This window comes from Hemitrygon akajei, chromosome 6, assembly GCF_048418815.1.
Source record: "Hemitrygon akajei chromosome 6, sHemAka1.3, whole genome shotgun sequence".
Taxonomy (NCBI): Eukaryota; Metazoa; Chordata; class Chondrichthyes; order Myliobatiformes; family Dasyatidae; genus Hemitrygon; species Hemitrygon akajei.
The window spans coordinates 70,272,264-70,295,798 of record NC_133129.1 but is presented as its reverse complement, the minus strand read 5'-3'; the positions used below and the strand labels follow the sequence as shown (position 1 = coordinate 70,295,798).

At 42.0% G+C, this 23,535-nt stretch overlaps 2 protein-coding genes across 6 annotated transcripts in view; one reads left to right on the top strand and one right to left on the bottom strand.

Annotated features, from left to right (window-relative positions):
• Positions 1-4,605, bottom strand: part of snx30 (sorting nexin family member 30) — a 129,273-nt gene extending 124,668 nt beyond the window's left edge. Inside the window, exon 1 of the mRNA XM_073048613.1 lies at positions 4,455-4,605. Within this exon, the coding sequence (XP_072904714.1) occupies positions 4,455-4,508 (54 nt within the window). The 5' untranslated portion in view covers positions 4,509-4,605. The remainder of the gene's footprint in view (positions 1-4,454) is intronic.
• The window catches only part of inip (ints3 and nabp interacting protein), a 40,286-nt gene continuing 21,172 nt past the window's right edge, over positions 4,422-23,535 (top strand). For 2 of the 5 annotated variants that reach the window (XM_073048617.1, XM_073048615.1), the window contains exons 1-2: positions 4,422-4,593; positions 10,667-10,711. In XM_073048617.1, coding sequence (XP_072904718.1) covers positions 10,687-10,711 — 25 coding nt within the window. In that variant the 5' untranslated portion in view covers positions 4,422-4,593; positions 10,667-10,686. Of the gene's footprint in view, positions 4,594-4,654; positions 4,821-10,666; positions 10,712-23,535 lie in introns of those variants that run through there. The other 3 variants (XM_073048614.1, XM_073048616.1, XM_073048618.1) reach the window with 3 other exon arrangements.

Sequence of the window (23,535 nt, the reverse complement as noted above, 5' to 3'; positions counted from 1 at the left end):
GAACAGAACGTTCAGTAGATAGATGTGAGCAACACTGAAATTCACTGCCCAGATGAAGAGCTTTTTATTGGGTACCTGGCAAGGAGGCAGTTGCTAAGCGAGGAAGCACAAGAGATCCCCCGCCCCCCCCCCCCTTACAAGACAAAGTAGTTCTTCAAAGATGCCAGAGCATTCTATGTCAGGAGCTTTCAGGTGTGATGTAGAAAGGGCATTTAGCACAGTGTGTCACATTAAGACAGAATTCAGAAGTCAGCTGTCTCACAAAACACTTGTGAATCTGATGTCTTGCAAAATTAACAAATTCATTGACACAGACTGCTATAAGGTTGAGACTTCCAGCAAAATGCTCAAATCTGCCAAGCAAGCCACATCACAGTACAAAGAAAGTTTGCAAAAGAAATAGAAAATGTATTTGCATTAGCATTTAGCTATTAGTATTGAGACTGCCAACAAAATACTCAACAAGGAATATACTGTGTGTGTGTGTGTGTGTGTGTGCGTGCGTGTGTGTGTGTATAGGTTCATATGTGATCAAATTAATTGTTGTGTTCTTTCATTATCAAATGTCCTAAATGTCCTGTATACATACACCCTTGGAGGTTGACTGGGGGGGGGGTATGGGGTTGCGGGGGTTGCGGGGGGTGGTGCTACCTCCCTGAAATGAGTTTTTGCAGGGTGGGATGTTTGTATACAACCAATGTTCTTCCTGACCACAGTGCACCCACAACACATATATCACAGCACATAAAACGATACATTACTGCAACTAAGTTAAGAAAATATACTGTATTTAAAATGTATGTGAAGTGCACAGCACCAGTAAAAGGTAAACAGTTCATTGTCCTAGTGATGAGATCTCAGTGGTGACAGGGTATTAATTAGGAAGAGATTAATGTGTGGAGATGGTAGGATATTGATTAAATGGCAAGTGACCACAGAATATTGTAGTAGAGGGATCTTGCGGAACAAATTAACAGAAAGGTAAACATAAATGATTCTGCTTATGCTGGAAATCTAGAGCAGCACAGTAAGTCAGGCATCATCTATGAAGAGGAATAAACATTCAATGTTTCAAGGATAAAACAAGTCATTAGAAAGGCCCTCCTGCTTCAAATTATCCACAATTGTCTCTGTACCAAAAAAGACCAAGGTAATATGCTTGAACGACTGACATCCTGTCGCACTCACCTCAATAATAAGCAAATACTTTGAGAAGCTGGTCAAGGATTACATCTGCAGCTTGCTACCACCCAATCTGGACCCCCTACAATTCGCCGACACAACCAATCGACAGATGATGCAATAGCCACTGCTCTATACAGTGTACTTATACATCTGGATAAGAGGGATGCTTATGTGAGAATGCAGTTCTTGGACTACAGTTCAGCATTCAACACAATAATTCCATCCATGCTCAACAAGAAACTCAGAGACCTTGGCCTTGACCCTGCCTTATGCAGCTGGATCCTGGACTTCCTGTCAGATCGCTGGCAGGTGGTAACAGTGGGCTCCCTCACCTTTGTTCCTCTGACTCTCAATACAGGAGTCTCAAAGAGCTATGTACTAAGTATCCTCCTTTACTCCCTGTATAAACATGACTGTGTCGCCACCCACAGCTCTAATCTGCTAATTAAATTTGCTGACACTACATTGATTGGCCTAATCTCAAACAATAACAAGGTGGCCTACAGGGAAGAAGTTATCACTCTGACACAGTGTTGTCAAGAAAACCACCTCTCCCTCAATGTTGCAAAAACAAAGTAGCTGATTGTGGATTACAGGAGGAATAGAGACGGGCTTACCCCTATTGATATCAAGAGGGTGAACAGCTTTAAGTTCCTCGGCATCCACATCACTGAGGATCTCGCGTTGTCTGTACACACCACCTGTGTGGTGAAAAAGGCACAACAGCGCCTCTTTCACCTCAGACAGTTGAGGAAGTTTGGTATCGGCCTCCAAATCCTAAGAACTTTCTACAGGGGCTCAATTGAGAGCATCCTGACTGGCTGCATCACTGCCTAGTATGGGAACTGTACCTCCCTCAGTCGCAGGATTCTGCAGAGAGTGGTGCAGACAGCCAGCACATCTGTAGTTGTGAACTTCCCATGAGTCAAGACATTTATAAAGTCAGGTGTGTAAAAAGGGCCCATAAGATCATTGTGGACCTGAGTCACCCCAACCACAATCTATTCCAGCAGCTGCCATCAGGGAAATGGTACCGCAGCATAAAAGCCAGGACCAACAGGCTCTGGGACAGCTTCTTCCACCAGGTCATAAGACTGATTAACTCATGCTGATTTGAGTGTATTTCTATGTTACATTGACTGTCTATTTATTATAAATTACTATGATTGCACATTGCACATTTAGATGGAGACGTGACATAAAGATTTTTACTCCTCATGTGTGTGAAGGATGTAAGAAATAAAGTCAATTCAATAACTACTATTGCACTGTCACAAAAGAACACCATCCACCATCAAGGATCTCCACCATTCAACCCAGTGCTCTCTTCTTGCTGCTGCCATCAGCAAGGAGGTACAGGAGCCTCAGACCTCATACCACCAGGTTCTGGAAGTTATTACCCCTCAATTATCAGGCTACCAAACCAGTATGAATAACTTCACTCACCTTAACGCTGAAATGATTCTATAATCTATTGACTCATTTTCAAGGACTCTACAACTGATGTTTTTAGTTTTTTTTGGTACTTGCAGTTTTCTTTTGCACACTCGTTGTCTGTCAGTCTTTGTAAATAGTTTTTCATTATGTTTTTTTTCTTTGTTCTACTGTGAATTCCAGGAAATAAATATGAAAGTCAGGTATATGGTGGATAATAAATCTACTTTGAACTTTGCAATGAGAATGGGATTTAAAGTATATCTTGTTGCTACTGTACAGGTTTTGATGAGACCAAATTGCAGTGTTGTATGTAGTTTAATTCTCCTTTAATTAGTGAGGCTTATTTGCACTGCAGATCAGAGGTTTACTAGGTTGATTCTTAACGGAGAGTTGTCTCTTGAGGAACTGTTCAAAAGGTTGCCCTAAACACATTACAGTAGTTTAGAAGAACCATATAACCATATAACAATCACAGCACGGAAACAGGCCATTCCGGCCCTCCTAGTCCGTGCCAAACTCTTAATCTCACCTAGTCCCACTTACCCGCACTCAGCCCATAACCCTCCACACCTTTCCTGTCCATATACCTATCCAATTTTACCTTAAATGACACAACTGAACTGGCCTCTACTACTTCTACAGGAAGCTCATTCCACACAGCTATCACTCTCTGAGTAAAGAAATACCCCCTTGTGTTTCCCTTAAACTTTTGCCCCCTAACTCTCAAATCATGTCCTCTCGTTTGAATCTCCCCTACTCTCAATGGAAACAGCCTATTCACGTCAACTCTATTTATTCCTCTCAACATTTTAAATACCTTGATCAAATCCCCCCTCAACCTTCTACGCTCCAATGAATAGAGACCTAACTTGTTCAACCTTTCTCTGTAACTTAAGTGCTGAAACGCAGGTAACATCCTAGTAAATCGGCTCTGCACTCTCTCTAATTTATTGATATCTTTCCTATAATTCAGTGACCAGAACTGTACACAATATTCCAAATTTGGCCTTACCAATGCCTTGTACAATTTTAACATTACATCCCAACTTCTGTACTCAATGCTCTGATTTATAAAGGCCAGCATTCCAAAAGCCTTCTTCACCACCCTATCTACATGAGACTCCACCTTCAGGGAACTATGCACTGTTATTCCTAGATCTCTCTGTTCCACTGCATTCCTCAATGCCCTCCCATTTACCCTGTATGTTCTATTTGGATTATTCCTGCCAAAATGTAGAACCTCACACTTCTCAGCATTAAACTCCATCTGCCAACGTTCAGCCCATTCTTCTAACCGGCATAAATCTCCCTGCAAGCTTTGAAAACCCACCTCATTATCTACAACACCTCCTACCTTAGTATCATCGGCATACTTACTAATCCAATTTACCACCCCATCATCCAGATCATTTATGTATATTACAAACAACATTGGGCCCAAAACAGATCCCTGAGGCACCCCGCTAGTCACCGGCCTCCATCCCGACAAACAATTATCCACCACTACTCTCTGGCATCTCCCATCTAGCCACTGTTGAATCCATTTTATTACTCCAGCATTAATACCTAACGACTGAACCTTCTTAACTAACCTTCCATGTGGAACGACTGGAGATCTTGTTGAAGAATTTGATTCTGAGACAGCCTGACAATTATTCCACTTCATCAGGGGAATCTACAACTAAGATCATCATTTCAAAGCTCACAACCTCTCTCCGTCCTTGCTTTACATCTACGCAATTTTAAAACCCGGCCCCTTTAACCGCGATCAAACGCATGCGCACTAATATCATAGCAGGTGGACGCCTCCATCGAGATTGTGTGCAATGTACCTGAGAACGTGAGAGAGTGCTATCACTTTTAACGCCCTTTGGTAGATTGTTCATTTTAACCACGACATTTTAAAAAGCTTCAAGATCAAGATTTGTTAAGATGCGTGCCGGCGTCAAGGAAATTGAGCGAACCCAACAGGTAGACAGCGCGCATAAGTTCCGGTATGAAGACGATCTAACATACCCGTCCGATAGGAAGTGCGCATGCGTGCCGGTGTGAAGGCGCTCGCGCGTACCCGACGACGCGCATGCGTGTTTTGCCCGCATTGGCGGTGTAAGTGGCTGTCAGTTGTTAACACATCTGTCGCCGAATGTGAGGACGTCAGTAACGGAGACCGGCGTGGAGGAGGGTGTGGGAGTCGATTGGTAGGTCTACGGGAGGGCAAAATAAACTTTCTGAAGGGAAGGCTGGGCTAGGTTGATGTGTTCCTGAGCAAGTTGTTGCCTCCACCGTGCGTTGCAGGCCTGCAGCAAACCGCCATCTCCCCCACCCCTACCGACCCTTCGCGCCCTACGTGACGTCAGCTGTCCCGGAAGCAGCGGACGATCTCCGGGTGTAGTGACTGAGAGGGTGACAGTAACGGCAGTGTCATCCCTGCCACAGTATGGGTTAGATTTTAATCATTCTTGCCGTGCACATGCATGTTTCCAGGATCACGCCTGGCCGATCATTTCCCCTTCTATAATACTAGAGGAATTCTATCAATAAAAGCAGAATACTGTATATCAGTAGTAGTTACCATTGTATGGAAAAAAAAATTCAGAAGTTATTCCTGCAACATTCTACCTGCAGTTTATTTTTCTTCGATGCTTGTTTTGTCCTCCGTTAGTACGGTATTGTTAATGTACGAGAGTACATTGGTGCTTTTTATTGTTGTAGGTTACGATTGCTAGTTAAATTATTTAAACTACATTCTTTGTGGTGTATTGTTATCTTGGATCAGTATAGATTCCCTTCTGACGACAGACCAGTGGCTTAATTTGAATGTACCTGTCTATATGGTATCATAGGGCATCTTCGACATTGGTTCCCCAACCCGTGACTTATATTGGGGTAATAAAGACGCAGACGCTGGAAATCTGAAATTAAAAGTAGAAATGCTGAAAATAATTGGCAGGTCAGGCAGCGTCTAGAGCATAGAACTGTGCAGCACTAAAACAGGCCCTTTGGCCCATGATATTATGCTGAACCAGCTAAAAAGTAAATCAAAGAATCCCCCAAAACGAACTCCTGCTACCTACACAACCATATCCCTCCATCTTCCTTATATTCATGTGCCTCTTACCCCTCACAGCCCCCAGATGGTATGAGACATTTCATCCCTTGGAAAAGGATACTCTCCACTCTATCTATGCCTCTCATAATCTTATAAACCTCTTTTAGATCTCCCCTCATCCTCCGCTGCTGCAAAGAAAACAACCCAAGTTTATCCAGCCTCTCATGATAGCTTATCCCTTTAAGCATGTGATAAACCTCTTCTGCACCCTCTCCAAAGCCTCAACATCCTTCCTATGGTGGCGTGAACAGAACTTTATGTAATCCTGCAGATGAGGCCTAAACAGAATTCTGTAACAAGAGTTCTACATCTGCTGCAACAAAAAGAAGTTGTGTTTTGGGTTGAAGACTGTTCATTGGGATTGAGATGTTACAGATGAAGCGTGCTTTAAGTTGTAGGGGAGGGGTTGAGCAAACAAAGATTATTGCTAATAATAATATGAAGGCCATAAAATGGTGATCGTGCTGACTGCAAAGATATTGATGGGGCGTTAATTGCAGCTGATCTCACTAAAGAGGAGATACATACATACACACAAGGGGATGATTTAAATAAAGAGTAGACAAATGATAAACACCAGATTCTGCAAATGCTGGAAATCAGAACAAAACACAAAGTGCTGGAGGAACTGTGACAAGGGTGGTAGAGATAGAAGCAGGAAACATCTGGGATTGACATCATCTCCAGTTGTGCACCCATTTCACACACAATATGACAGATGTGTATCATAATTCTTTCATTTTCATTGGACATGATCCTGAAATTCTCAGCTTATCTGCATAATGGATGTACTTTGTAGCCAGCAGGATACAACAGTGTGAGAATTAGCTGTCATGGTTAGCTAGGAAAGGGTAACATATGCTAGCCATGCTCGGGACTTGCATATCTCAAGAATTTGTGTTCAAGAAAGCTGCTTGAAGTTACAGCTTACCTTAGTGCAGTAAAATAAAATGACCATTTATCTTTGCAGCTGTATACTCTTGTAATAATTAAAGAGAGTGATTTGCACCAGTGTGTGGTAGCTGACTAATCCATAAAATTGGCCATGGGTTTAGGAACCAACTGAAGGAGGATGTTCTAGTTCCAGAATGCATTTAGATTTTGTAGATTAAAATTTAATTTCCTCTTTGAATTCCCGTATTTATTTGTTTAATATCCTTCAAGTTCATGGGTTCACCATTCTAACTTCCAGTTTTTATTCCTGTGATTTGCTAGTATTGCATTTGGTGCTTAGATTGGAAATCTATCTTGCCAGTCTATATTAAAGTCCTTTGCACCTTAGTAGTGATGTATCTGAGAGAAATGCATATGTTGCCATACAGTGGAAATAGTTTTTCAAAGCAACCATACAGATCATTTCAAATGCAAGTACTAGAGAAGAGCAATAACAGATTGCAGAATATATGCTACAGTCACAAAGTGCAGTGTAAGATTGTGAAGTCAACACACACAAAATGCTGGATGAACTCAGCAGATCAGGTAGCATCTGTGGAAATGAACAAACGGTCAATGTTTCGGATTGAGACCTCTCATCAGCACTGGAAAGGAAGGGGGAAGCTGCCAGAATAAGAATGTGGGGGGAGGGGTAATGGAATACAAACTAGAAGGTGATAGCTGAATCCAGGTGGGTGGGGGGATGAATTAAGAAGCTGGGAGATGATAGGTAGAAAAGGTAAAGGGTTGGAGAAAAAGGAATCTGAGGAGAGGAAAGTGGACCATGGGAGAAAGGAAAGGAGGAGGGGCACCAGGGCTACGTGATAGGTGAATCTGAGAAGGAAGGGGGGCAGATAGGGGAAATGAAGAAGAGGGAAAGGGGGGAAAACTACTGGAAGTCAGAGAAATAAATCTTCATGCCAACAGGTTGGAGGCTACGCGGGTTCAATTATGTGGCCTCCAACCTTGGCTGCTACCATCTCAAGGCCGAGACCTTTCTCTTTGCTGCTGGGCTCCACTTCCCCTCAGATACTCCCCAACCCCGAGTCTGAGGCTTCTCCATCACCTCTTGGGTCCTCAGGGTCTCCATCTTCTTCGCATCCTATCTTCCCTGAACACCCCAGCCCTCCCCTTTATCACCACCAATTCCCCTCCCCTCTGATCCCAGCTCTAATCCCTGCCATGTCTTCACCATTCCCTCCAACCTTCTCTCTGAGGCAGCACATTCTGTCCTCAGCAAGGGCCTTACCTTTGCCCTCCTCCTCCTGCACCTTAGTGAATTTTGTGCTTGCCATGACATTGAGCTCTTCTTCTGTCACGTCCATCACTTCTTTGGCCAGGATCCCTCACTCCGCAATGATGACCCTTTCTTCCATCTCCAACTTTCCTCCTGTTAGACACCCTGCTCTGGATCTTTTCACCTGTAATTGCTGACGAGACACACCTTTGAGCCCTACAGTCTCTGCACCAGTCCGACCCTCACCATCAAACCTGCAGACAAAGGAGGTGCTGTTGTACTCTGGCAGGCTGACTTTTACCTTCCTGAGACTGGCTGGCAACTCTCAGACTCCCTTACCCCTTGAAAAGGACCCCAGTAAGAAACATCAGGCTGTTGTCCTCTGCGCCATCACCAAAAGATCTCCCTTCCACTGCCATCAACCTAACAGTTCTGTTACCCTGCACAGCTCCTTTCTGCTTCCTACCCAAGATCCACAAACCTGACTGCCATTGTTTCTACCTGCTCCTCCCCACTGAACTCGTATCCATATACTGTACTGCAACTCCATTTTATCCCCCTTGGTTCGGTCTCTTCCCACCTACCTCCGCATCACTTTACATGTTTGCGATCTCCTCACCAACTTTAAATTCCCTGCCCTGATCACCATGGATGTCTAGTCCTATACACTTCTGTCCCCCGTCGAGAAGACCTTAAAGCCCTCCGTTTCTTTCTCAACTACAGACCTGACGACTTCCCCTCCACCAACACCCTCACCCTGGCAAACTAGTCCTCACCCTCAACAGTTTCTCTTTTGGTTCCTTCCACTTTCTACAAACTCAAAGTGTCTCTGTGGGCACCTGCATGGTCCCCAGCCTTCAGCTGCATGGAACATTCTATGTTCCAACTCTTCCCTGGTAATTCTCCCCAACTCTTTCTGCACTGTATTGCTCACTGCATTGATGCTGCTTCATGCACCCATGCTGAGCTTGTCAATTTCATCAACTTTGACTCCAATTTCCACCCTGTCCTTAAACTCAGTCAGTCCATTCCTGACATTTCTCTCCCCTTTCTCAATCTTTGTTTTCATCTCTGAGGGCAAACTGCCTACCAATATCTTTTATAAGCCTACTGATTTCCATGGCTATCTTGACTACACCACTTTCCACCCTGTCCCTTGTAAAAATGCCATTCTCTTTACTCAGATCCTTTGTCTCTGCAGCATCTGTTCCCAGGATGAAGCTTTCCTCCTTCAAAGATGTCAAAGAACTGGGTTTCCCTTCCTTGACCATTGATGGTGCCTTCACCCACATCTCCATTCCTAAGACATCTACCTGACACCCACCCCCCACATTCTGCCCAACACCCCCACCCACCTGATTGCACTTGTCACCTTCTAGCTTGTACTCCTTCCAATCCCGTCACCTTATTCTGGCATCTTGCCACTTCCTTTGCTGGGCCCAAAATGTTGACTGTTCTCATATCTTCATGGATCTTGCCTGACCTGCTGAGTTCCTCCAGTGTTGCTTCGCTTTTCCAGCATGTGCAGAATCTTTTGTGTTTAAGATTGTTTCAAAGGTACATTTAATGTCAGAGAAATGTATACAATATACAACCTGAAATGCTTTTTCTTCCCAACCATCCACGAAAAACAGAGGAGTGCCCATAACGAATGAATGACAGTTAGAACCCCAAAGTCCCCCCTCCAGCTCCCCACCCTCCCGCACGAAAGCAGAAACAAGCATGATTCCCCATCCCCCCACAGGCAGAAAAAAGCATCGGCCCCCACCACCGAGCACTGAAGCATGACACAGACTTGCAGTACTCCAAAGACTACTCGTTCACCCAGTATTTGACATACCACAGGCTCTCTCTCCCTAATAAGGAAGAAAGAGGTCAATGTGATTGTGAGGTCAGTGGTTGATCATTAATGTATAGAAGGTCCATTAATGCACCTTAACAGCAGGTAAAAAGCTGTCCTTGAACCTGGTGATGCATGTTTTTAAGTTTTTGTAGCTTATGCCTAATTGGCGAAGAGAAAATATCCTGGGTGGGAGGTTTTAAGTCAAGTCTTTGATTATGCTAGCTGATTTTCTGAAGCAGTGAGAAGTGTAGATAGAGTCCATGAAGGGGAAGCTGGTTTTCATGATGTGGGCACTGCTCAGCACAGCTCTGCTATTTTTATGGTCTAGAGTAGAGCAGTTGCCATACCAAGCTGGCATGTGCCACTTTTTATAACTGCATCCAGATGGGATGTTTTCAATGGTGCATTTATAAGATTGGTGAGGATCAATAAGGACAGGCTAAATTTCCTTAGCCTTCTGAGGAAGTATGTTTATAGCACCTTCATTTCACAGACCATGGTAACAGTCATTGCAGAGATGGTACAGCCACTGGATTGGATAAAATTGACCTAGATTGAAGTATAGCATTGTCAGATACCATCTGTAAGCATAGGACACACAGAAGTGTAAGTATTATTAGTGTGTAAGTTATACAGTATTACTTCAAATTCTGCTGCCAAACTTGATAAGAAAAAAAGATGCCATTTATACTCCTGGGATTGTTTGTTGGCTAAGGCTCAAACCATTGGGACAAACCCTCAAGAATAATGTGCTGCTTGACAAGTATTGATTTTTTACATAAAGTCTGTATGTTGCTATATTCTCAGCTTCTGTAATTGCTGTTTTTATGGGATACAACCCTATCACTGTTCAGGTTTTCCCTTTTAATTGTCACCAAATCTATAATTTCCATTCCTAATATTTACCTTTTGTTTTAAATAGATTTTGGATGTTCAATAGAAATGACAACAAACCCTCCAGCACCAGGTAAGATATGGCCAAGAGCAATAGTAGATACACATGGTTAGAGTTTAGAAATCGAAATGAATTTCAGCCCCTGTTTTTCCCCCCCATTGTACCAATGATTTCATGTCAAAAAGAGTTTGTAGGTTGGCCACATATGGTGGGCAAAGTTGCTATGCAATTGCAGTTTCATCCATCTTTTCATGCAGTAAAGTGCTTACATAGAACAGTACAGCACAGGAACAGTCCCTTCAACCCACAAAGTTGTGCTGAACCAATTAAATTAGTAATCAAATGGCCAGCTAAACAAATCCATTTTGCCTATACAATGTTCTTATCCTTCTATTTCCCTCACATTCATATGCCTATCTAAACATCTCATAAAATTCTCTAATGTTTCTGCCTCTATCACACCACAGGCACCCATCACTCTCTATATGTATAAAAAAACTTGCCACTCACATCTCCTTTGAACTTGCATCCACTAACTTTAGATGCATGCCCTCTGATATTAGACATTTCAACACTGGGAAACAGGTACTGTCTGTCTACTCTATCAATGCCTCTCATAATCTTATAAACCTCTATCAATTCTCCCCTCAACCTCTGCTGCTCTAGAGAAAAAAACCCAAGTTAGTCCAACTTCTGATTATACCAGGCAGCATCTTCTGTACCTTCTCCAAAGCCTCGACATCCTTTATATAATGAGGCAACCCAGAACTGTATGCAATATTCTAACTAGAGCTTTAAAAAGCTGCAACATATCTTCCTGACTTTTGAATTCAGTATCTCAGCTAATGGCAGGCATGTCATGTGCCTTCTTAACTACTCTATCAACCTGTGTAGCCAATGTCAGGGAGCTATGAACTTGATTCCAATGTCCCTCAGCTCATCAACAGCACCAATCTTCACATCATCTGCAAATTTACTAACCCAGCCATCTGCATTTTTATCCAAATCCAAATCCAAACCGTAGCAATCCCTTCGGAACACTGGATATAGACGTGCGTGGTACATCATGTCTAACCAATCTTACAGAGCTTTTCAAGGTAGTTACCAGGAAAGTGAATGAAGGCAAGGCAATGGATGTTGTCTACATGGGCTTTAGTAAGACATTTGACAAAGCCCCACATGGAAGGCTAGTCAAGAAGGTTCAGTTGCTCAGCATTGAGGATGCGGTAGTAAATTGGATTAGACATTGACTATGTGAGACTAGTCAGAGAGTGGTAGTAGAGGGTTGCCTCTTTGACTGGAGGCCACTGATTAGTGGTACTGCAGGGACTGATCCTGAGTCCTTTGTTGTCATCTATATCAGTGATCTGGATGATCGTATTTGCTGATGACACTGAGATTGGAGATCTAGTGGATGGTGAGGAAAGCTATTACATCTTGCATAGGGATCTGCATCAGCTGGAAAAATGGGCTGAAAAATGGCAGATGGAATGTAATGCAGACAAGTGCGAGGTTTTGCACTTTGGTAGGATCAACCAGGGTAGATCTTACACAGTGAATGGTAGGGCCCTGAGAAATGTGATAGAACAAGAGGATCTGGGAATACAGGTCTATAATTCAGTAAAAGTGACAGTGATAGAATCGTAAAGAAAGCTTTTGGCAGATTTGCCTTCATAAATCAACGTATTGAGTACAGAAGATGGGATGTTATGTTGAAGTTGTTTAAGATACTTAGAGTATTGTGTGCTACAATCTACCTACAGGAAAGATGTAAACAAGGTTGAAAGAGTGCAGAGAAAATTTACAAGGATGTTGCCAGGTCTGGAGAACCTGAGTTATAAGAAAAGTTTGAATAAATTAGGACTGTATCCTTTTTTACAGTGTATTATGCCTAAATAATAGAGACCACAATGGAATGAGGTTGGATTTGGCTAGTGTAGACTGGGAACACAGGCTATATAGTGGGACAGTTGAGGAACAGTGGAAGGCTTTCTAAGAGATTTTTCACAACAAAAGTATATTCCAGTTAAAAGCAAGGACGGTACAGGTGGGGAGAGCCAGCCTTGGATAACTAAGGAAATAAAGGAAGGCATCAAACTAAAAGCTCATGCATACAAAGTCACCAAGAGTAGTGGGAAACTGGAAGATTGGGGAAAGCTTTAAAAAGCAGCAAAGTACCACGAAGCGAGCAATAAAGAAATGGAAGCTAGATTATGAAAATAAGCTAGCAGAAAATATAAAAATGGTTAGTAAATGTTTTTATAATTATATAAGTAGAAAAGGGGGGCTAAGGTGAATATAGGTCCCTTGGAGGACAAGAAGGGGAATTGATATTGGATAATGAGGAAATGGCTGAGGCTTTGAATGACTATTTTGTGTCGGTCTTCATGGTGGAGGACACACCTAACATACCAAAGAGAGATGTTATGGATGTGAAGGAAGGTGGGGATCTCGATACAACAGCTATCATTAAAGAAGTAGTGCTGAGTAAACTTGTGGTCCTGATGGAATGCATCCCAGGGTACTGAAAGAAATGGCAGAGGTTATAGTAGAGGCTTTGGTGATGATTTACCAAAATTCCCTGGACTCTGGGCAAGTCCCGGTGGATTGGAAGACGGCAAATGTCACGCCACTGTTTAAAAAGGGATGTATGCAAAAGGCAGGTAACTATAGGCCAGTTAGTTTAATATCTGTAGTTCGGAAAATGCTTGAAGCTCTCATTAAAGAAGAAATAGTAAAGTATCTTGAAAGAAATATATCCATCATACAGACACACCGTAGATTCAGCAAAGGCAGGTTCTGTTTGACAAACTTAGTGGAGTTCTTTGAGGATATAACAAGCAGAGTGGATAGAGGGAGATAGATGGATGTTATTTACTTGGATTTCCAGAAGACATTCAATAAGGTGCCACATAAAAGACGTATCCATAAGATAATGATGCATATAGTTGGGGGTAAAACCACAGAAAGAGGATTGGTTAACTAATAGAAAGCAGAGAGTTGGGATACATGGGTGTTACTCTGGTTGGCAATCAGTGGTGAGTGGTGTGCCACAGGGGTCGGTGATGCGTCCACAACTGATTACGAAATACATTAACGATTTGGAAGAGGGGACCGAGTGTAGTGTATCTAAGTTTGCTGATGATACTAAATTGAGTGGAAAAGCAAATTGTGCAGAAGATACGGAGAGTTTGCAGAGAGATATTGATAGGTTAAGTGAGTGGGCAAGGGTCTGACAGATGAAATACAATGTTAGTAAACGCGAGGTCATGCACTTTGGAAAGAAAAATAAAAAAGCAGATTATTATTTAAATGGTAAAAAGCTGCAGCATGCTGCTGTGCAGAGAGAATTGGGAGTGTTTGTGCATGAATCAAAAAGGTTGGTTTTAAAAGGCAGGTGGAATTGCCCTTCGTTGCTAGAGGGATTGAATTTAAGAGCAGGGAGTGTATGCTGCAATTGTACAGGGTACTGGTGAGGTCACACCTGGAATGCTGTATGCAGTTCCGGCCTCCTTACTTGAGGAAGGATATGCTGGCTTTGGAGGCAGTGCAGAGGATGTTCACCAGGTTGATTCCAGAGATGAGAAGGTTAGGCTATGAGGAGAGATTGAGTCACCTGGGACAGTGCTTGGAAGAATTCAGAAGAATGATAGGAGATGTTATAGAAACATATAACATTATAAAAGGGATAGATAAGATAGAGGTAGGAAAGTTGTTTCCACTGGTAGGTGAGTCTAGAACTAGGGGAAATAGCCTCAAGATTTGGGGGAGTAGATTTAGGACAGAGATGAGGAGGAACTGCTTTTCCCAGTGAGTGGTGAATCTGTGGAATTCTCTACTCAATGAAGCAGTGAAGGCTACCTGAGCAAATATATTTAAGACAAGGCTGGATAGTAGGGGAATTAAGGGTTATGGGGAAAAGGCAGGCAGGTGGAGATGAGTCCATGGCCAGATCAGCTAGGATCTTATTGAATGGCGGAATAGGCTTCGTCAGGCCAGATGGCCTGCTCTTGCACCTATTTCTTATTTCTTATGTTCTTTAGACTGTAAAAGATTGAGAGATTTCAAAGGTTTCAGAGGTACATTTAATGTCAGAGCAATGTATACAATATACATCCTGAAATTCTTTTTCTTCGCAAACATCCACGAAAATAGAGGAGTGCCCCCAAAGAATGAATGGCAGTTAAATGTTAGAACCCCAAACCCCTCCAACTCCTGCCACCCACGCATAAGCAGTAGCAGAGCAATGACCCCCCTCCCCCGCCAGCAAAGAAGCATCTGCACCCCCCACCGAATACTCATTCGTGTAGCAAAGCATCAATAAAGACACAGATGCTGTACCCCAAAGACTACTTGTTCACCTGGTAATTCTACATACCACAGTCTGTCTCTCTCCCTCCCTCCCCCTCCCCCCAATAAAGGAAAAAGAGGTACTGGTGAGGTCACAGAGGTATACAAAATTATGAAGGGTATTGATAGGGTAAACACAGGTATGTTTTTTCCACTGAGGTTAGGTGGGACTGCGACAAGAGGTCATGGCTTAAGGGTGAAAGGTGAGAAGTTTAAGAGGAACATGAGGGGAAACATTCACTCAAGGGTCATGAGAGTGTGGAATGAACTGCCAGCACAAGTGGTCCATGCGAGCTTAATTTCAACGTTTAAGAGAAATTTGGATACATGGATAGTAGCTGTGATCCTGGCACAGGTCAATGGGAGTCGGCGGTTTAAATGGTTTTGGCATGGACTGAATAGACAAAAGGGCTTGTTTCTGAACTGTACTTCTTTATGACCACTAATCACAGACCTTGAGTTAAAAGAAGTCCCTTTGACCACAACTCTTTTTCTTCTATGGGCAAGCCAGTTCTAAATACAAACGGCCAATTCACCATGGATCTCATGCATTGTAATCTGCATAAGCCTCCCATGAAAGACCTTGTCAAATGCCTTACTAAAATCCGTGTAGAGAACATCCACAGCTCTGCCTTCATCAATTGCCCTCATCATGTCATCAAAAAATGCAATCAGGTTAGTAAGATTTGCTCTGCACAAAGCAATTCTGGCTAACCCTAATCAGGCCATGGTTTTCCAAATGCTCACAAATCCTTTCCCTAAGAATTCTCTACAGTAAATTCTCCACCACTAAACTAAGACTTACTGGTCTATAGTTTCCAGCGTTACGCTTTGGTCTCTTCTTGTATAATAGGACAACATTAGTTACTTCCCAGTCCTCCATGACCTCGCCTGTGGCTAGAGAAGATACTAATATACTGGTTAAGGCCCCAGCTTCTCTTGCCTGTCTCATTAACCGGAGGCAAATCCCATCAGGCCCTGGGGACTTGCCTACCCTAATGCTCTCTTAAGAGACTCAACACCACTTCCTCATATTTACCTCAAAATGCCCAAGCATATTAATACCATAAGATATAGGAGCATAATTAGGCCATTTGACCTATCAAGACTGCTCCACCATTTCACCATGACTGATTCATTTCCCTCCAATCTCCTACCTTCCTCCCGTATTCCTTCATATCCTGACTAATCAAGAATCCATCAACCTCTGCCATAAATATACCCAGTTGATGGCCTCCACAGCCCCTTGTGGCAACAAATTCCACGAATATGCTCGGCATTGATCTGCCTATCTTCCATATCCTTCTGTTTGGTAAATATTGATGTAAGGTACTCAGGAAGGACCTCACCCACATCCTCCGCATCCAAGCTGTTTCCAATGTTTCCTGCTTTGTCCTTGAGTGGTCCTACTCTCTAGTTATCCTCTCGCTCTTGATGTATAGAATGCCTTGGGATTTCCTTTAATGCTACTTGCCACGGAATTTTCATAACCCTCCTTGCTTTCCTAATTCCCTTCTTGAGTTTTTTTTTGGCTTCTTTATAATCCCCAAGGTCTCTTAATCGTGCATAGCTTCCTAAGCTTTACGTACTTTTCCTTTTAATTCTTGACTAAATTTATCACCTCCCTTGACATCCAAGATTCTCTGGTTTTCTATCCTTGTACTTCCGTCTGACTGGAATGTACCTGTCCTGTACTCTGTGCAATTGGTCTTTAAACATCCTGCACATGTCAGATGTGGACTTGCCTGAGAAAAGGTGTTCCCAATGATCTTTTCCTAATTCCTGCCTAATGCTCCCATAACTTGCCCTGCTCCAATTTAATACTCTCCTGCAAGGTCCATACTTAGCTATAGCTGTCTTAAAAGTTAAGGAGTTGTGGTCATTGTTCCATAATTGTTTACCCACTGAAAGCTTAGTCACCGGGCCAGGCTCATTACCCAACACCAAATCTAGTACAGATCCTTCTCTTGTTCAACTATCTGCATATTGATTTAGGAAACCCTTCTGGATGCATCTAACACATTCTGTCCCACCCAAATCTCTTGTGCTAGGAAGATCCCTGTTTAAATCAGGGAAGTTGAAGTCCCCCTTGATAACAACCCTATTGTTTGTATACCTTATTCTACCTGCATGTCTGTTTCTCAGTGTCTTGGTGGTTTTTGGAGGGGGGGGTCAGAGCGATTGTACTTATTTTTGTGTTCTACCATATAGACTCAGTTGATGAGCCCTCAATTATGCCCTCTCTAAATACAGCTGTGATATTGTCCCTGATTAATAATGCAACTCCCCCCCACCTTACCTCCCTCCATCTTTTCTAAAAATCAAAACCCTGGTAGGACAATAAGCACCCATTCTTGTCCCTCTTTCAGCCAAGTCTCAGTAATCATCATATCATTTAAAGATCCATGCTCTAAGTTCATCACCTTTATACCCATAATACTTCTGGCATTAAATAGACAGACTTAAACATAGAAAAAAGTGTCAAAAGGCTTTTCAGAAATGTTCTGGTATTAAATAGATACCATGCCAAAGGGGAACTTTTAATCAGATTTTTGTACCTTCATTTGTTTGCCTCTCCTTTTTATTTTCTAAAATACTTTTTTACTATCTCCTAACCTATCATCTTCTCTCCCACTCCATTCACACACCTCTACAACATTCATTATATTGGGTGAGTGCACAATATTATTCAACTTGCATTTGGTACATATCTTGGATATCAATTTAAAGTTCTTATTTCATCTCCAAGTGGGAACTTAATTTTTGATTCTTAGAAATTGTTCTATTTTGGAAGTCAAGTGAGGTGGTTGGAAAATAATTGTCTGACTTGCTTTCAGCATATAATGCATAAATTTTGTTAGTGATGAACATTGTTGTGATGGGGTGAGGCGAGAGTATGTAGCAGCAATATTGCGATGTTTTCTATTTGGTAGAATATTCCTGGAGATGTATTTTATGCAAGTGATGTATACTGAAAGTGGATTATTAATTAGGGAAAACTGCAGAGGCAAGTGCTTGACAATGACAATTTTTTTTAAAAATTGCCTTCCTAAGCATGACTAACATGTAATGATGAATGGCGCATCAATAAGGCAGGATAGTGTTGGAGTAGTTAAAAGTGCTTTATATAATGTTGAGCACCTAAGCAGTTTTGAAACACTGGCAATCGTCTACAAGTACACACTTAAAGCATTTGTAATGGTATGTTAGTGTCCAGTGCTAGGATTTGAGGCGGGCTCCTTTTTTTGACTTTGGATGTTAAGTTTCTATTCATTATTGCATTGCGGTGAGTGCAGTTTCAGACTATAAAATTAACCATAAATAAGATGAATAGCCACCGTATTTTCCACAGAGTAGAGGAGTCCAGCACGAGACAGTATCAATTTAAAGTGAGAAGGGAAAGGTTTAAAAACGACCTGAAGGACAAGATTTTCACACAGAGGGTGGTGCAAATGAGCTGCCAGAGCATGTAGTAGAGATGACAGATACATGGATTGGAAAGGTTTTGAAGAATACGGGACTAGCTCAGTTAGGCAATTTGGTTAGCATGGACAAGTTGGGCCAAAGAGCCTGTTTTCTGGATTGTAGCATTATGGTTCTGTGTAGCTCTTCGTAGGATTGTGAGCACATTGCTGAATGAGTAAAAGGATTTTGTTCTTTAATTGACTAGAAATCAGGTGTGAATTAATTTTTTTCACAATACACCAATATCTCTCTGCAGCTCATGACTACCTTACGTACTATCAAAAATTCCACCAGTCTTCTGTGTTATCTGCAAACCCTATCTTGTCTCCCACATGTATTTTTGTGCGGTAAGAGATCACCATATGAACTGCTCCTGCTTTATCAGAGTATCCCTGTAGGTGGTGTTCTTTCCTGTGTGTGGATTAATTTGTTTTTCTTCCTGTTTTAAACTGAAATAATCTTAACAGCACCAATCAAATATCAGCAAATAGATAATGATTTTTTTCTAAAACCGCCTTCCCATAGAAAACTTGTTAACAGTGGTGAAGCAATCATTTTAAGGCAGTCTCATTCAGGGTGTGGGGATAGATTAAATCTTACTGAAAGAGCCACATGCTGAACCGTGATATTTGTCAAAATTAACATGATATCCTCTACTTTGACAGTAAGCCTCACTTAAAAAGAAACCGGTTAAACACTGGCAATTGATTGAGACACTTTTAAATAGAATAGCAAACAATTCAAAACAAGCCTTGCAATTGTAGCACTGTAAGCCTAACATCTGTGGTGAGGAAGATACTGGAAACAATTTTGAGGGAGAGGATTAATAATTACTTGGAAAGGCAGGGACTAATCAGAGACAGCCAGTGTATGTTTGTTCAGGACAATGCTGTCTTAACAACCTGATTGAATTCTTTGAAGCTGTAATAAAGTGTATTGATGAGGACAAGGCAGTTGGTGTGATTTAGATAAGCATTTGATAAGGCCCTACATGAGAAATTTGTTCAAAAGGTTCGGGCCACTGGATACAAAATTGATGGCAATAGGAGACAAAGGGGTGCTTTTGCAATTGGATGCCTGTGACTAGATCCCAGTGGATTGATGCTAGGACTCTTGTTGTTTGCTCTATGTGTAGATATAAAAAAATTAGGAGACATAAGTTTTGGTTAAGGGGGATAGAGGGGGTCCTTCTTCACCCAGTGAGAGGTTAAAACTAGAATGCTGAATCAAGATGAGCACTTGAATTGCATAGCCATGGAAGGCTATGGACCATGTGGTAGGTGTTGGGAGTGGTCAATGTAGACATGTGGGGCTGAATGGCTTTTTTCATGCTGTATCATTCTGTGAATTCTTTGATGTCTTTGATCATGGGAGGCCTAATATTGGGCAGCTAGTTTCTAGTATTTAGAAGGGGGCAAAATAAGTACAAAACCTAGTTCTCAATATGATTTTGAGGTGAAAAATGCTGGGTGTTGGTAAATAATAAATCAAACCTTTCCAGTGGGATACACCAAAAGTTTTAAGAATCCTGATTCTAAACTCAATTGTAAAGAGTAGTACTAATCCAATTAATATTTCTGTAAAACTGTTTCCTTGAAAGGTTAGCCACTGACCTGAAAGTCTTCCTCATCAGGGTCATTACTAAAACACTAATTGGGTAATAACCTATATTGTCGTCTCAGAAATGGAAGACTCAATAGGTGTTAGATAAATTTATTAATAGCAAAGAACATCAACATTTTGGGGGGGGAACACAAGAAACTACGGATGCTGGACTCTGGAGCACCACCCAAAACACTGGAGGAAATGAATGGATCAGGCGGCATCTATGGAGGGAAATAGACAGCTGGCATTTCAAGGCTGAGAATACTCCAGGCTTCATCTGGATATAAAAAAGGGGGGAGGTAGCATGTACAAAAAGGGGCTAGAGCAGGAACTGGCAGGTGGTGGGTGGATCCAAATAATAGGACAAATTGCTTTACAATGAGATAAAGTGCAAATATGAAAATAAAAGACAAAAAGATGTTTGTTAAAAGCAAGCTTAAATAAATGAGTTTTGAGCTGGTGTTTAAAATTGTCAACTGGGAGTGCATCCCTTATAGTTTTAGATGTTGAGTTCCACAATTTAGGGGCATAGTTCAAAAAGGCTGACCTGCCAATTATCTTTTGAGGGAGATAGTTTAAATTTAAGAAACTGGTGGAAGAAGATCTAAGAACTCAAGCAGGATTATAAAGCAAGTAAGACAACTTTAAATTTAATTCTAAAAGATACAGGAAGCCAATGCAGAGAAGCTAAGGTAGGAGTGATATGCTCCCTCATCCTGGTTTTGGTTAAAAGTCTAGCAGTGGCATTCTGAATGAGTTGAAGTTTGCCTATAGATTGCTTTGGAAGGCCAGTAAAAAGTGCATTGTAGTAATCTAGTTTATTCAATATTAAGGCATGGATTAGTTTCTCAGCATCATTAAATGACAGAAATGAACGTGCCTTTACAATATTCCTTAAGTATAGAAATGCTGCTCTGGTCACCTTCTTTCTGTGGGATTTAAAATTCAAATCTGAATCAAGGATAACACCCAGACTTGTTACGTCTGATTTTACAAGGGGAGCCAAGGTCAAAAATTTATCAAGTTTATCTCTTTTGGCTTTGGGATCAACCAAGAGTATTTGAGTTTTATCTTCATTTAGTTTTAGGAAATTATTGCTCATCCAATTATTTATTGCAGCCACACCAGATGACAGAAAAGATGGGGTGTTATCACCATCAGGCTTAACCAAGATGTACAATTGTGTGTCATCTGCATAACTGTAGATTCAATTTTTATGTTCTTTACTGATGTCTCCTATTGGGAGCATGTATAAGGAAAAGAATAGGGGACAAGACCGCTTCCCAGAGCAGCACCAAAAACTGTTAGGCGGCTGTGAGAGTGGAAATCGTGTCAAGCTGGTAGGTGAGAGGAAATGCCAAAAACTGAAAATGATGAAATCTGATAGAAGAGGAAGGGGGGGATATAGGAGAAGGCATCCAGTGGGAGGAGTGGATGGATGGTGGGTAGATGGAGAGGGTGGGAAGGAGAAAGATCCTGAAGAAGGGTCTTCACCCGAAACATTGACTGTGTATTAATTTCCATTGATGTTCCTGACTTGCTGAGTTCCTCAGCATTGTGTGTGTGTTGTGAAGGAGAAGAAGGTAGTGATGTGGGTCAGGTGGATGAGGAGGAGAGAGAAAAAGGGATGCAGTTAGTAATAGTTGAAAAATTCACCATTTATGTCACCAGGTTGTAGACCACCCTGGCAGAATACATGGTGCTGTTCTTCTAATTTAAATTTAGCTTCAACTCGAAGTGGGAGAGTGAGGACAGACATGTTGTTGTGTAAATGACAAAGAAAGTTATAATAGCTGGCAACCGGGAGAACTAGGCAGCCACAGTGCTCCGTAAAATGGTCGTGGTTAGAGGAGGCCACATTGGGAATATCAGATGCAATAAATACTGCCGGTGGATTTGTATGTGAAAGACTACCTCACCTGGAAGGGCTGTTTTGGGCCATGGATTGTGTACGGGTAGGTGTTACACCTCTTGTGATTACAGAGGAAGTGCCTGGGGAGGGATAAGCAGACCATGGAGTTGCAGTGAGTGGAATCCTGTTGTAGAATGGCCACAGTTGTGAAGAATGATAAGTGGTATGCACAGGCTGGTAGGCTGTTTTGCCTGTGGAATAGGAAGGGAAGTTGGGGAATGGGGTAAGGGCAGAGGTTTGGGAAATAGAGAAGGTCTACTTGACTCTATAAATGATAGTTGTAGTGAGGGGAATGTGTTTTCGAAAAAGTAAGATATCATAGACTCAGAACAGTTTTGGGCTAAGAAAAGATGTACTGACATTGGAAAGGGTTCTGAAGAGGCTCACAAGGATGATTATGGGAATGAAAGGGTTATCATACAAGGAACATATGATAGCTCTGGGTCTGTAGTCGCCGGAATTTAGAAAGATGGGGGATCTCTTTGAAACCTTCCAAATGTTGAAAGGCTGAGACAGTGTAGATGTAGAAAGGATGTTTCCCATGGTGGGGGAGTCTTGGAGAAAGGGCATCAACCTCAAAGATAGAGGGACATCCATTTCAAACAGAAATGCAGAGAAATTTCTTTAGCCACAGGATGGTGAATTTGTGGTATTTATTACCGCAGGTATCTATGGAGGCCAGTTTATTGGGTGTGTTTAAGGCAGAACTTGATAGGTTCTTGATTGGACACGGCATCAAAGTTACAGAGAGAAGGCTGGTGAATGGGGCTGAAGAGAAGATAAAAGGATCTGCCATGATTGAATGACAGAGCAGACTTGATGGGCCAAATGGCCTAATTCTGCTCCTATGTCTTATTTCGGAAACAGATGTGGTAGAGTTGGAAACTGAGGGAAGAAAAGAATGGAGATGAAGAGGTGTAGTCAAAACAGTTGTGGTGGGATTCTGTGGATTTGTAAATGTTGGTGGATACTCTTTCTCCAGAGATGGAGACAGATCAAGAAAGGGGAGATAAACATTTAGAGAAGCATTGATCGTGTGGATAGTCAGAAGCTTTTTCCCCGGGGCTGAAATGACTAACACGAGAGGACACAGTTTTAATATGCTTGGAAGTAGTTGCAGAGGAGATGTCGGGTAAGTTTTCTACGTAGAGAGTGGTGAGTGTGTGGAATGGGCTGCTAGCAACGGTGGTGGAGGCAGATGCAATATGGTCTTTTAAGAGACTCCTGAATGGGTACGTGGAGCTTTGAAAAGTAGAAGACTATGGGTAATCTGAGGTAATTTCTAAAGTAAGTACATGTTCAGCACAGCACTGTGGGCCGAAGGGCCTGTATTGTGTTGTAGGTTTTTCTGTGTTTCTAATTAAGGGCAGTTGGCATGGATTTATTAATGGATGTTCATATCAGATTAATTAGTTCTAACTTGAGATGTCAAGCATGTTCAATATGGATATATCATCCATGGAGAAAGTGATACATAAAATTTTAAATACTGTGTGAGGGACAGTAAAGGGTATTGGTCAACAGAAGTATTCATAACTGGAGTGTGTTGTGGTGTGGGATTCAG